The 11,008-nt window shown below is 32.0% G+C and overlaps 1 protein-coding gene across 3 annotated transcripts; it reads right to left on the bottom strand.

Annotated features, from left to right (window-relative positions):
- Positions 1-2,422: 2,422 nt before the first annotated feature.
- Positions 2,423-10,286, bottom strand: LOC139844306 (probable FAD synthase). Of its 3 annotated transcripts, XM_071834528.1 has the most exons (17): positions 10,234-10,251; positions 10,047-10,141; positions 8,512-8,557; positions 8,251-8,420; positions 8,056-8,173; positions 7,874-7,956; positions 7,716-7,775; positions 7,371-7,613; positions 7,176-7,272; positions 7,034-7,084; positions 6,880-6,960; positions 6,697-6,768; positions 3,180-3,242; positions 2,931-3,071; positions 2,774-2,831; positions 2,628-2,680; positions 2,423-2,514 (listed from the first exon to the last, which is right to left on the bottom strand). In XM_071834528.1, exons 2-17 carry the CDS (start codon positions 10,103-10,105, stop codon positions 2,455-2,457), a joined length of 1,455 nt encoding a protein of 484 aa, XP_071690629.1. In that variant the 5' UTR covers positions 10,106-10,141; positions 10,234-10,251; the 3' UTR covers positions 2,423-2,454. The 3 variants fall into 3 exon arrangements, with proteins under 3 accessions (XP_071690629.1, XP_071690628.1, XP_071690630.1); XM_071834527.1 differs by having other exon boundaries at positions 10,047-10,283; XM_071834529.1 differs by lacking the exons at positions 2,423-2,514; positions 2,628-2,680; positions 2,774-2,831 and having other exon boundaries at positions 2,944-3,071; positions 3,148-3,242; positions 10,047-10,286.
- Between the last annotated feature and the right edge of the window lie 722 nt (positions 10,287-11,008).

Here is an 11,008-nt window from a genome sequence, read left to right on the forward strand (position 1 = left end):
TGATAATAAATCACCAACAAATTGATATTAAGCAAATTGCAATTAAACGTAGGTAGTTGCTACGGTAATTGAACAAAGAATGAGTTTATAGGCACTTATAATATTGGAAGTCATATATTATAGTCAACTATAATTGTCAATATAAACAAACAGGTTGTGATTATTGCATAAAGAGTTGTGCCTTGAAAGCAAAATACTAATGCTCAAAGTTACATAATACTGCTACTTACGTAGAATTTTCAGATGTTAGACATAATGCTTTTACACGTGCTCAATGACTTATTTGCTTACAGAAAAACCCTAATTAATATAATCATATAACATTACTGAACAAATCCAATATTAATACGTCAAACGTAGCTCCAATTAAACATATTAGAATATATAATCATTACACAAATTGAATAATTGGTACACATAAATGTTGATAGAGGAATTAAACAAATTAATTTAATTAGAATTAAGAACCTGTTTTCGCAATGAATCACCAGAGGTAGGCGTATCCATGGAGAATTCTGTGTTTTTTTTTATGTCGCTAATGATTTTGTGAAACCCCATTTCATTATTTTCTATACCCGTGTTTTTAGTATTTAGGGGTATTATTGGGTGATTAGGGTAAATAGTTGATTTATTAGCGGGTAATTGCCTAATATACACTTTTTTCTAAACTTTTATCACAAAATAACTTTTTAAAAAACAATTGTCAATATACACACCAAGATGTTGGTCGACCACCATTATAACATGGTTGACTACGTAGTCGACCAACCCTAACAAGGTGGTCGACCACTATTATTCGAACAAAAATTGGGTCGACTACCGTTATAACATGGTTGACTACGTAGTCGACCAACACTAACAAGGTGGTCGACCAACCATTACAAGGTGGTCGACCATGTGATTACTTTGCTCTCAATTTCATTCAATTTTTTAGTTGATATTGATAATGATAATTACTAGTTGACCTTAATAGTCAAGTTCTAGCTTTGTTTTCCATATGCAATTTTGTGGTTGATAATCAACACCTGTAATGACAGAGGATGATGTGCCAATATTTGGGCTCCACAACAGAACCGCAGCCTATCAATTTCACTTTAGTCAATGTTAGTCTCTTCTATTATTTTCTCTATTTGAGTTCTCTGATTGTTATTTACCGTATGCTCAAACTCCTCTGTTTCTTTCACTTCTAAATGTCTGCAAAACTTGGGTAGTCGACCATGTATTGGGTCGCCCGCGTTGTTTCTTGTTGGGGTAGTCGACGATAAAAAAATGAGAGGTAGTCGACCATGTTTACATGGTAGTCGACCGGGGACTCAATGAAGCTTGGTCGACCACCTTGAAAAATGAGGTGGTCGACCAAGAGATATGGTGGTCGACCAACACTTTGGTCTACCCAATGGTGTATTTTGACAATTTTTTTTAAAAAAATGTATTTTCTTTCAAAACTTAAAAAAAAAGTGTATTGTGGCTAATTTCCCTTTATTAGCTAATATTTTAAGTGGATGATTAAGGACCGTTAGATCTAGGGGTATTATGATGTAATTTTTTTAATCTAACGGTAATTAAGAGGGTTTTGAAAACAATTATTAGCTAATCGAGACTCTCTTTTAATGTATATAGTGATAAAGTTTAAAATAGATTGCATAAAAAAATAAATATAGTTATTAAAGTAAATATGAGTAACTTCTTTTTCGAAAAAATGTAAATACTAAATTATGATAGCTAAACTGAAGTTTTTCAACAATTATAATAATGTATTCTCAAATAAATAATTAAATACTAAAATCTGTTAACCACAATCCTTTTCGTTAACGTGTATAAAATAATTGTACATTGAAGTTAAATATTGACTTTATAATGACATTTATTGATTATTGAATTATACAATCATTTTATGAACATTAACGACAACATTAAAAATTATTGTTAGTAAAATTCTTAAATAATACAGTAAAACTATGGTAACATATGAAATTTGTGTCTTAAATTTTATAAATATTATCTAATGGAAGAATAAAAATTTATTTATATAAAATTAGAAAAAAGAAGGGTAAAAATTTATGATCTTATTATGAGGTGATCACCCATCAACGATCATTGATTATTTAAACAAAAATTATTAACTTTTTAAAGTTATTTTCTACACATCTTATCAACATTTTATGCAGAATAAACAATTTACAATAATTTCATCAAAATTGGTAATTAGATTTATATATTTATGAATATGAATCAGGTGTTCAAATTTCCCAAAATTAATGGAACCATCTTAAATGAGTAATTCAGATTCAGATATATTGGTTACTTATCCATATACACTTGTTCTCTCCCAACTATCTTTCCATCAACAATCCAAATCTTCATTTCTTCAAACACAAATCCTTTCATTCCTGCCTGCATAATCTCGACCGCTTTCAGATTTAAAAAAAAAAAAAACCTATAGAAAAAAAACCCTCAACAAGAAGATAATGTTCTCGAAACTGCATCCATAGCTGCTTCTACCATCTTTTCATCCTGCAGTTCGAATACATGAAATAACATAACTTCTGTTGTTCGTATTCAATCAACTTATTCAAATTATATAAACTTTAGAAGGTCCTGGCTTAAAATACTACAGTACTATTTACCTTCCCTTCCAAAGTTATTGTGAGGGGCCCACTTCTGGATTCGCGGTAACATCCTTCATTTTTACAAATGAAAAGAATATTAAAAAATCATCATAAAGAATAACAAACCAACATTATGCTGCGAAATGAAAAAAAAATGAAGTTACCGATGTATATATCTGGAAATTCAATGCAAATCTTCGATAGTGGTTGAGCAACTTCTACCTACGATTCAAGTCAATGTCATACACATTATGTAAGTAAATATCAGTCAACATATATAGATACGATTGTTTAAGAGCGAAGTCGTAATTTTAAGTTTACATCAGAGAGGGAAGTCGTCACATGTTTGGTTACAAACGGTTCTGTTAGTTGTAACAGTTTACTAGATCTCAAAGAACCCCACTGTTGTTCTAACTCATCCACATTTGTAGCAGTAAGCATGATTACATTCTCACACTTGATCTATGAAAACATTATAATAATATTAATACGGAGTAAAACATTTCATATAATAAATGTAAATACAGTACATATATACATTTAATAAGCGTAGCTTCCTTCATTTCGTACCAATGGAACGTGAAGCTTTTCATGTTGTATCAGTTGTGTAATACCTTCAGGCAACCGAGCCATCTGATAATATATACATAAACAATTTAGATCATACTAGATTAAACAGTATTTAGAACCTAAATCTGTTCTAATATATCTTTATAATATAAGTTTATATTTATAAGTATAATGGGTTTTAGCCATGTATCAACAACCTACTTCCCATAGTACCAATATCAGCAACCTACTTTTTTGTTAACCAGATACACATTCTTACTTTTATTCCAATGAGTGGTGCTCGGTTTGTTAGGGTGGTTGGCTCTTTGTTTGCGCAAGAACTTCCACCTGACATGCTTTTCGAGTTCTGTTTCCAATGCCATTCAGCTCTATTAATTGAGGCAACATTAAGCGTCGTCCTATTGGCGAATTGACTGCCTCGTAGAGCCTAGATTGATTTCCCAACTGACTTTGAAACCCATGGAAATTTGATTCTACCATTTTCATGGTTTTTTTTACCATTCTAATGGCGTCTGAATTGTATTTTTTAAAGTTTTATGTTCAATTTTTATTCTACTTAAAAAAAAAAAATCCCTACTTTCCGAAGGTCCACTCAGAAGCAATCTCCTTATCAGTCAAATAGAGAGAGTGATGACTTTCTCTACTTACTTTTGTGAGTGTTTTCACTCTGGGTGGAGAAATGACTTGTTTTTATTCTCGGATAGGGGAAGGATTGTCTACATCTCACCTCCCTCATACACCACTATGTGGTATTGAGTTTTTTGTTGTTGTTGTTGTTGTAAATAAGGTTTTTCCCTATTCAGTCTACGGGGGGATATTGTTACTCATATCTACGTCGCCTAAACGGGTCTCACGACTAGGGATGGCAATGACCACCCGATCCGGTGGATATCCATCCGATCCACCCGCTTCATGATGGATATGGATGAACCTAAATGGATATGGATACGGATATAGATGAACTTAAATTGATATGGATATGGACATGGATGAAAAGTTTCATCCATGGATATATCCATTACCACCCGAAATACGTACACAAATACATAAATATAGATATATGCTTAGATATTTACTATTACAAGCTCATTTACCGTTAGATTTACATTTTACACCTTATAATGAAATAACTATGATATATTACAATATAACATGTATATCTAACAAAATAAACTTAAAAGTTTCATATTTATTTATTTATAATTTATGTCTGATAATAAATTTAACAAATTGTGTTATATCTTCCACGGAGATTACACATCTTTATGGATATAATTTTTAATGACATGTTATATTTATTTTTGATATACTAGGTTTTCGTTTTAATCGCATATTAGAAAATATTATAACATTTTTTTAATATCCATTGGATATCCATTAACCCGCTTAATCCACTGGATATGGATATGGACGGATGACCTGAAACTAAATGGATATGGATATGGACATGGATGAACAAAAACTAAATAGATATGGATATGGATATGGCATCACCTGATCCATATCCGATCCATTGCCATCCCTACCCACGACCATTGACCGACCCGTTCCGCAATTTTTTTCTAGTTACTAGATAAAAGAAGTTTGTGAAGATTACCTTCGTACATATATGCCTTATATTGGAACAAAACAAGAAAGTTTAATAGTACTTGGGCGATAGAAAATTAGGATGCTCACATCGGTACTTTTTAAAAAGACAAAATTACACGGGGGGTCCCTGTGGTATGTTCAAAATCACAACCGGAGTCCAAAAGAATTTTTTTGACTTGAGGGGTCACTGTGGTATGCATTCATTTCATGGGGAGTCCATTTGCTCAATGACGTTAATTTTGTCCGTTAAAATTCATCATGTGCAGTGCACATGAGGGTAAAAATGTAATTGCTCATCTCTTCTTCCCCTTTTCATTTCATTCATTATTAATTCTCTTTCTTTAATATAAAATTAAAAATTAAAAAATCAAGATCTCGGATATGAACATCATTTCTTCACATCCTCACATCCTGACATAAATCAAAGCATTATATCAAACTATTTCTCCACAAACCCACAAATCGTCATCCCAAATCAGTAACGAAAATTTTGAATCAACATAAAATTCCAACAATTTTTCTTTTTGTTCACTCGAGCAAAATCAATGAATTCACATCCACCATACACCCGATCCAACTCTCGAAACCGGAACAAATCGGCATCCCGTTTGGTCAGAACCCCAAAATGCTTTTTCCACTCTACGATATGTTACTGCTTTCGAATTTCCATGCTAAGAAATCGAGAACCCACAATATTGGTAAATAGATCTCGAACGTATACGAGTCTCGTTGGCGGTGCAAGAACCGATTTTCTAAAGTGGGTTCACCGAGATTAGGCCGTAGATCTAGGAGGCGAATTGAACAAGAGATAAAGATTTGATTTATTATGATGAACTGGTTGGTGCTAATAATATTAATAATATTAAGGCCACAAAATTAACAAGGCTAAGAAAAGAAGACATACTAGTAAATCAAAAAGGTGAAATCGATTTCTTCCCATTCGATTCCGTCTCCAAGTAAGAAAAAATTTGATCTTTATTTTGTTGTGGGTTTCAATAGGTGTTCTTGATTTTTGATTATCTTGAATGTGTTATGAGTTTCAGAAGGAAATCATGGTGATGATGAATACGGGTATAATTTCAATTGAACTGGATTGTTGGTTAACGATTTAATAATGTGGGATGAAAAGGTGTGTTGGTGTGTGTATGAATAATCTTAAATCTAATTTTTGGAAGAAAAGGTGTGTTTGCTGCTCATAGTTCAACTGAAGATACATTTTTAGTGAATAACCAATTTGATTTGAATTCCCCGTCCCCTTCAGGTGTATTCAGTTTGTTAATGCTATAACTGAAGATAGATTGTTGAAGCAGATACATAATTTAGAGGTGGTTGAACGTTGGTTCATAAATCTGAAATAAATTCTCTAAGATGAAATCACTTGCTGTTACCATTGATGAAAAAAATGTTTGACAAGATTTTCTTTTAAAAAATGTTGGGGTAAAGGATGAAGATGGAATCATCACTGCAAAACTATGACCACAAAATGTTGTGATTTTGGTAAGATGACTGAAGATGGTGAGAGATATGATATAACTTGAGGGTTTTATGTTTCAACTGTTATAGTATATAATTAATAGAAAATTAGAGTTTTCATTTACAGTATTTTTAATTTTAGAGGTTTTGTTGAGAAAAAGGTCATTAAATGAGAAAAGAAAAGTAATAAAGACCAATGTACCCTCATGTGCAAGTCATGTGCAGAGCTCTTCCGTTAGATATCACGGACTATTACTCAATTGGACTCCCCATGAAACAAATGCATACCACAGTGACCCCCCAAGTCAAAATAATTCTTTTGGACTCCGGTTGTAGTTTTGAACATACCACAGGGACCCCCCGTGTAATTTTATCTTTTAAAAAATATGTTGATATTATTTAGTTTAGGCCACTATTTAATTCTTGTAATGCTCTAAGTTTGGCATTCAGTTACCTCGTTAACTTCCCCGGTGCCTTTTTCTCCGTATAGGTGCAGAAGTTGTTCTTTGAACGCTTCATTTGGAACCTGTCATAGGAAATCCCGAATTAAAAGTCATGAAAAACTTTATTTTGTCATGAATATAACGCTATGAAATAAACATCAAAAGCAATTGAGACATGATCATATACAACTCACCAAACGAACACGCAACGCTTTAGCAACTGCCGCAATGGAAACGTCAGAATGTAACGGACCAACTCCTCCATATACAAACACCTGTATTAATCAACCGTAAATGCAAATAGTATCAAATATAAAATAACAAATATATAACGGCGTAATGACATACCAGGTCATTAATAGACTTTCGCTTTTCAACTTCATCAGACACAGAGTCTATCTAAAGAAAATAAACAAAGTGACATCATTAACCAATAACTTCTGTCATTAAATTAATCAAAATTAGTTAACGTTTACATTAATTAACTTACGTCACTTTGTACAATAGCAATGTGCGAGACCGTCCAACCGATTGAACGAAGCTTCTTACACAAGAACGGTCCTAATTTGTCTTCAACAAATCCAGAGCTGAGCTATGTAACAAATTATAAACATGAGAAATAATATAAAATGCAAAAAAGGTACACGAAAGTGGATTTGATACAAAAACCAGAATAAGGACTTACAGAAATTCATCACCAACGTAAACTATGGAGGCCGTTAGAACGCCATTTCGACGTGATTCAACGCTTTTCAGACCATTGCTGACATCATTCGGATGAAACGACTTTTTCGCTCTGCCAGCTCGTTCTAATCTTCCATCTGTAAGCATATACGCAGGTTTAAATTTTTCCTTTCCACCTGTAGAATCGTTGACGGATAATAACGCATTTGGAGTTGTGTCATTAACACTCCCTATTGACGTATATCTGTAAAAATAAAAAACGAAAAGTTAATTAATACAAGATATTTCAAGTTTTTGTGACGTAATTCGGTAAAAATGCATGGTAACTATGAGGATGGTGAACTACCCTTGGTCATAGAGACTGCAGTACTGAACCTTGCAAGTCAAAAGAAACGCCCAAACGTCTCTGCCAAATGAATATTTCGAAAATTAATTTATATATATTTATTACTTGTACATTATTCTCATAATTTGTATTTTGTTTCCGTTATTTGTGACGGTTACCTGTATGACCAGTCCAAGAATGGATTAACCCTCATGAAAGGTGGCCATCCAGGTGAACTTGGAGAAAACTGTTCTTGACCCACCTGCACAAAAAGTAAAAAATAAAATAAAAATATTTTACATTTCTTTTACTTAATTATAAAACTATAATTTTTGAAAAATTTTGACAATAATTTCCTTACAGCAGTAGGATCGCCGAATCGAACACCGAGGAAAATAGCTCTGGTTGGTTTAGTCTTTAGCAACGCCTCCAAACCAGACTTGAAATCTTGGCGAATGATATCTAATTGCACACCATAACTGAATAAAAATTCATGTTAGTAATCAAATGCTAAAAGTTCAAAGAAAAAAATTATTGATTAAACTTAATATCTTACTACGAGGCCGTTTCATAAGTAAATGAATTGATTTCAGGGAATGCAGAAGGGCTTTCAAAATATATTGTTCTTATTGGAAACGCGGATGTATGATTCGATACATCCCCATTTGACTGTTGACAATTCATTGAATGCAAATAATATCCGGCCCTAAGAAGGTGTAACAAAACCTATAATCAGAGCTAATTGTTAGAAATTAATCAATTATTAAACAAATATACTGATGAGATATTACAATCGAATTGAAATATACAAACTTACAGTTGAATCCTTCCCTCCATTAAAGCTAAATGCAACCTCTTCAATACTGATAAATGGAATGATATCAAGAAATGTCATATTAGATTTGCAAAACTGATATAATTGCATTATAATTTTTGAATAATGATAAGGACACCCTAAAGGAGCTGTGTAAAAAAAATGTCTTTTATGCAATAGATAAAAGGTAAAAGGTAGAAGATTTTCCCTATTCGGGCTACCTGGGAGGGCGAGTAGTCCGACCCCATACTCTGATGTACACAGCCCAACAGGATTACTCCCTGGCTGTTTCCAACCCATCCCTGGCCACCACTAAATATTCGTCCTAGTGATGGTTTTTTATGCAATAGATTGTTATAATTTAACGTTTGGATGTACCATCACTGATGCATAGAAACCATCCTTAATTAAGACTCTTGTTATCATCTTCCGCTTTCTAAGATAATAAACAATCAATACACTAAGAATCTCATACAGTATACAGTATGTTTAATATTAATATTAATACAAATTTAACAATTTTCAAGTCCATCTGATAATTCATATTTTAACAGAAACTTTTAACATTATTCGGAGCTACATGTATCTCGCAGTGTTGCAGAAATCGGACAACTCATTCGTGAACTCGGGGAGTTTCAAATGGCTGCCGAGTTCTCGGGCCCAGACTCGGCCAACAAATCGGACAACAGCTGAGTCAACTCGGTCAAGGGCCAATAAATCGGAAATAGTCGTTAAAAATCGGAAAATCGGTTGACAAATCAGAAAATTGGGGATAAACTCGGTCAACTGAGAGCTACGGTTTTTATTCGAATTTAACTTTTAACCCCTTGAACTTACGAAACTAACTCTCTACTCTATTTAAATATACACTTTTAACTCTCTATTTTAGTTTATTTAATTTTTTCATTAAATATATACACTTAATACCATATATTTGAAATTTTATTATTTATATATTAAAAGTCAACGTTAGTCAACATTATTCTAGTTCTCCGGGAGAACTCCCCGAGTTGCCGAGAACTCCTTCAAAAGTATCTGTCGAGTTCTCCCCGAGAAACGATTTCTTCAACCTTGGTATTTTGACACCATATGTCTAAGAGGAATTCTGATTAAATGACACCATTTAATCGCTTAAAACTGTACGCAAGTATACAAAAAATATATAATAACTTATACAATCACTAAACTAAGTCAACTAGCTTTATGTAGTCTTAATTCTTTACTTTACAAGCAAAAATATGCAAAAAATCATATACATTATCATCAATATCAATATCATATATCACAATGATCATAACATGTAACTATATAAACTAGACTAGATACAGATAACCAAATAAAAAAAAAAACTATAATCTTGCATACCATATTAATCAAATTAAAATACAAACAAATTAAAGAAGATTGAAATATTCAATTGCACATAGTCAAATTCTTAAATTTCTACAAAACCCATATCAGTTTCAAAAAAATCAAACCCTAAATCAGCAATATACAAATAGAAAGACCAAAATAAAAAATGAAAATGAAAAACTTACGGATAAAGAGCAAGAGCTCTTTGAATAACGTTGATAGCATTATTATATTTGGTTTTCATCCTCAGATCATTGCTTCCTTGAATTGCTTTATTGATCTCCATTAATGCAAAAAAAAAAAAAAAAAGAATTTAAATTTTTTTTAGAGATTTTGAACAGGTCAAGAAAGTGGTTCTTGATCGAAGCTTACAAGAAAAAAAGGGATTTATTCTTAGTATTCCAAATTCCGTGTTAGAATTTAAATCGAAGCACGGAATTTGGAAATGTAAATTTGGGATTTTTTTAGAGTTTTTTTTTTTTTTTTTTTTTTAATTTTAATGGTCGATGGTCGATGATGAAGATGATGAGAATTACTCCGTGTTATTTTTATTTACTTTTATTTTATCAAATCAAATGAAAACAGAACTACAGAAGTGTTTATCATTTTGTGGCGACTTAATTCTACTAGGGATGGTGATCTAAAAAAATCTACATCGGAAGTAGCTTGTGATGGACGGATAAAATCAAAAAAATTTAACCGCACATGGACGATTGATTTAATAAATCCCTCACGGGTAAAATTCGATCCGAAAATCCGTAATACATGTTTTGAATAATTCACTAATATACCCCTCGTAAATGGGTGTGGATATCACCACCTTGAATAAATGGCCAATAGATAATAATTTACTCCATATAAGTTTCTACATTCTTCATACTCCGTATCATTTAGTAACTAGAGTCTCTCACAACTACACATTACATTTATTATATAATCAAAGCATGTTTGTTTGCTTCGTTTATTAGATTATCTTAATAAATCTAATTTTTACATATCACTTTAGCAATTCGTCAACCTAGTGTATAATTATTTTAGCAAATAAATTTTGATTGTTGATTTTGAACATTGTAGCTTTAGATATAATTAGCAAAAAAGTATAATTAATATATATTTTCTCATTTTAGTATATACATGAGTATATGAT

The sequence above is a fragment of the Rutidosis leptorrhynchoides genome, chromosome 4 (genome assembly GCF_046630445.1).
Source record: "Rutidosis leptorrhynchoides isolate AG116_Rl617_1_P2 chromosome 4, CSIRO_AGI_Rlap_v1, whole genome shotgun sequence".
In the NCBI taxonomy this organism is placed as follows: Eukaryota; Viridiplantae; Streptophyta; class Magnoliopsida; order Asterales; family Asteraceae; genus Rutidosis; species Rutidosis leptorrhynchoides.

What these genes read in the sequence shown, in the direction of transcription:
- LOC139844306 (XM_071834527.1), bottom strand. Translation starts at nt 10,147, where the DNA reads ATGGAGATCAATAAAGCAATTCAAGGAAGCAATGATCTGAGGATGAAA. An exon ending in GATTCGGCGATCCTACTGCT is followed by an intron (nt 7,957 to 8,055) that starts GTAAGGAAATTA and finishes CTTTTTGTGCAG; the next exon opens with GTGGGTCAAGAACAGTTTTC. An exon ending in CAATAACTTTGGAAGGGAAG is followed by an intron (nt 2,515 to 2,627) that starts GTAAATAGTACT and finishes TTCGAACTGCAG; the next exon opens with GATGAAAAGATGGTAGAAGC.